The 3,643-nt window shown below is 24.2% G+C and overlaps 1 protein-coding gene across 2 annotated transcripts in view; it reads right to left on the bottom strand.

The window, feature by feature from the left end:
* Window positions 1-3,643, bottom strand: part of LOC102673444 (ras-like protein family member 10B) — a 10,683-nt gene that overhangs the window by 1,172 nt on the left and 5,868 nt on the right. The window contains exons 3-4 of one of the 2 annotated variants that reach the window (XM_006610486.2): window positions 1,487-1,723; window positions 2-154 (exon numbers count right to left, since the gene is read on the bottom strand). In XM_006610486.2, coding sequence (XP_006610549.1) covers window positions 2-154; window positions 1,487-1,723 — 390 coding nt within the window. Of the gene's footprint in view, window positions 155-1,486; window positions 1,724-3,643 lie in introns of both variants that reach the window. The other variant, XM_006610485.2, reaches the window with a different exon arrangement.

The raw sequence follows: 3,643 nt of genomic DNA, 5'->3' as shown, positions 1-3,643 counted from the left end.
GCCAGTGCTTTCGAACGAGATTAACGATGTCCCTGTAGCGAGTTCCGGAAGCAGCCGCAGGCGACAATTCGTCTTGTTTGTTCCCAACTACCAATAACGGTACGCCCCTCATGTCTCGTGCTTCGTAGATTTGATCTCGTAACATTCTAATGTGCTACGATAAATTAAATATTATATAATAAATTAAATTTATAAATTAAATTGTTTTAATATAGATGAAATGTAGATAAAAGGCAGACATAAAAATAATGGAAAATTATGGAAAACATGTATATATATTTATTATGTATACATAATATTATATTTTATAATAGATGAATATAATGAATAATGAATATATTTAATAATATAATATAATATAATATAATATAATATAAAATATTAATTACACATAGTATTATATATATATATATATGTATATTAAAATGTTAAATGCAATGATTAATTGAAAAAAATATTATAAGGAAAATCTTCATCAATTTTTTCTAAATCTGTGCATATTTTTCGTTTTTGAATGGGGAAATAAAAGAAAGTATAAAAAAGAAAGATAATCAGAACGAAGATAGAACAAAGAAAGTTTTTATCCCTATATTGAGCATAAAGAAAGGTCCATAATGAAATGGGGATAATAGTAATTGAAGTGGAAAAATTTTTAAGAGAATTCTTAAGCATAAACACATTTACTTGGAAAAAAAATATATTTGTGAAAAAGTTGGAATTAAAACAAATAAATTGTTAGCGATATAAAAAAAAATTTAATTACTTAATATTTTAAATAAAATAATTAATAAAATAATTACATTTATATTATTATCTCGAATTAAAATTATTAAAAAAATTCATTCGAAATTTTTCGAAATTTTATACTTTAGACTTTTTATACTTAAGATTCTATTAATAATGATTAATTATTATGTAAAGATTTATAGAATTAGATAAAAACATGGGTCATAAAATCATAAAATTTTAAGTGCCTCATTTTGTTCAATTTTCCGTGAGATATCATCAGTATTCAAAAAGTTATCGAGAAAATAAGATCTACGATCAAGGGATTGTCTGATAATAAAGTCTTGGTCTTGTATGAGTTAGGAACAAGGGATAATCTTATTCTTCTGATATAGTGATTTATGATATAAGATAATCTTAAGCTAAGATTAAGTTTGCACTATAAAAAAGTAATGTTCCATATCAAATTTATATATTATAACTTTGTTATATTTATTTTTATAATTACAGATTTTTCTATTTTACAAAACATTATTTTTTATAAATTAAAGAATAATACCTTTTATAAATTAATATATTACTTTTCATAAATTAAAAAAAAAATCTAATAATAAATTATTCGATCAAAATTATTTCGACCAATCAGAATTAAATTACCAAAATATACTATACAGCGTAGATATAACCAGATGGTAGGTAGTAACTAGATGGCGCGCATCCATAGTAAATTGATGATATATTTTTATACATGTATGCATACCTGAAACGTGTCCTGGTTGCTGAGATCGAATACGAGAACGTAAGCGTTCGCACTTCGTAATCCGTAATAACGAAAGTCCGTCCATTCGAGGTGCGAGCTGACCGGAAAATACGGGATCATTGGTAGATCCGTGATTTTTAGTTCATACAATCGATCGGCAAGTACCACGCTCGGATAGAAAGTCTCTCTACGTTCGGTTGGCTTGTATTCCTCGCTGAATTCGCTCCACACGAATTGCTGGAACCCATAAATGAGCACTAACACTAATGTATCTTTACGATTCGAATTTGTCGTTCTCGTTAACGGAAAATAAATGGTGAGAATTCTAGGACTTCTTGCTAACTCGACTGATTTTAAGTTTTTCGCGTAATTAACGAGTTCTTTCGAGTTAGAGCAAAATTCATCGAAAATATTTTGACATTTGACTATATACAATTTTATTTAAATTTTTTTATACATTAAATGTGTGTATGGTTTAAATAATTATTGATTTGTTTTTTCAAGATAACATATCATACTAAAAATTATTACTTTTTTGCCAATTTTATATAAAATATTCGAGAAAATGTGTTGAAAAAAATAATTATACATGATAAAATCTTTGTGTATGTATATTATGATCTTTCCTATGATGTTGAAGAATTGAAGTGCTGTTTCATGGTAATAAGAAAAAGATAAGACTCTGAAAATTGAATTATAATAAATAATAAAAAAATTTATAAATTATGAAGTAGAGGCGAATATACGGAGTTATTGTTTCAAAGTGTGCAAGATTTAGAATTCCAATATTTCCGGGATGCAATGTTGTGAGTATTTATATGTTGTTCCACTATCTCTCGCCTGTTGCATTGCTATAGTAATCGATATATTATTATCGATATATATATATATAGAAATTGTTATGAGAAAAAAAATTCTGTATATAAATTCTATCTTACGCAAATTTTAAATAATATAATCTTTAATTATCGATTAATTTTTTTTTTAAATCAATATTTGATTTAAAATACATAAAATTGAAAGTTTTTAATGTGTATATATTTTAATACATATATATTCATATCTTAAGATTATACTAGAATTTATTTAAAGAAATAATTTTCCATAATTTTGAAGAATTTTTATTTAATCGAGAAAAATTTAAAAGATTGAAATTTACTTAAAAATTTTGACATATACTTTTCACTATAATATTTTGTGTCCTCTTTTCAACGACTTTCAATTTCCTCAAGAGGCGACAGTTAACCGGAAACTGGTCCCGGAAATGAGCGGAAGTCATCCACATCTTGCAAAGTGATGTTCGTGACAATTGAACTAAAATGGTGAATCTCTTGCTAGTTTTATTGATTGCTCAATTATCGATATTGTTAAGCTCTCATAATTTTTTATAAATTTTTTTAATTTTTAATTTTTAAAATTGGAAAATTATTGCAATTTTAATGATGTTTATTTGAATTTTTTTTTTTTATTCTTGATTAGATCTTCACAATTTTTCACAATTAAATTAATTTTCTTAAACTTAAATTTATATTGTAATTTTTTTGTATTATTATTATTTTATATTTTAAAATTTCTTATATTTTTTTAAAATTCTATCAACGAAATCGTCTAGAGAATTCGTAAAAAATGTAGTCACGCATGACTTTTTTTAGTCCCTAGTGAGCTTTCATGAACATCGATCGTCGTCTTTAACCGAGCAAAGTGTTAACAAGTCACTTTTTTATTTTCAGAATCTTCCATCGATAAGAATTTTTTATTCCATTTTTATTATTTCATAAATATTTTCTATGCATTAATAAATAATCGAAAGCAATTATAAATTCATTCATAGTAATTTAATAAAATGAAAAATAATTATATATCTTGAATTGTATTAACTTATGTTATTTTAATTCAAAATATTTCAAAATAATTTCTTATGACCTTAATAATAATCGCGTCATAAAAACGTATAATCCTATAAAAATCTGTAATCAAGTATAATAAAAGATAATTTTCCTTATCAATGATCAATCATTATTGATTGCATTTACTAGAATCCACAATGAAATAAAAATAACTTTATCATTATCATCCTAACCTTATAATTAACAGAATAATATAGAAAAAAGAAAAAGTATTTCAACGTAAAAGAACAATTTTCACATAAACTAGCAA

The sequence above is a fragment of the Apis dorsata genome, unplaced genomic scaffold (genome assembly GCF_000469605.1).
Source record: "Apis dorsata unplaced genomic scaffold, Apis dorsata 1.3 scaffold_74, whole genome shotgun sequence".
NCBI lineage: Eukaryota > Metazoa > Arthropoda > Insecta > Hymenoptera > Apidae > Apis > Apis dorsata.
The sequence above is the reverse complement of the archived record's forward strand: the minus strand, read 5'-3'. Positions and strand labels throughout refer to the sequence as shown.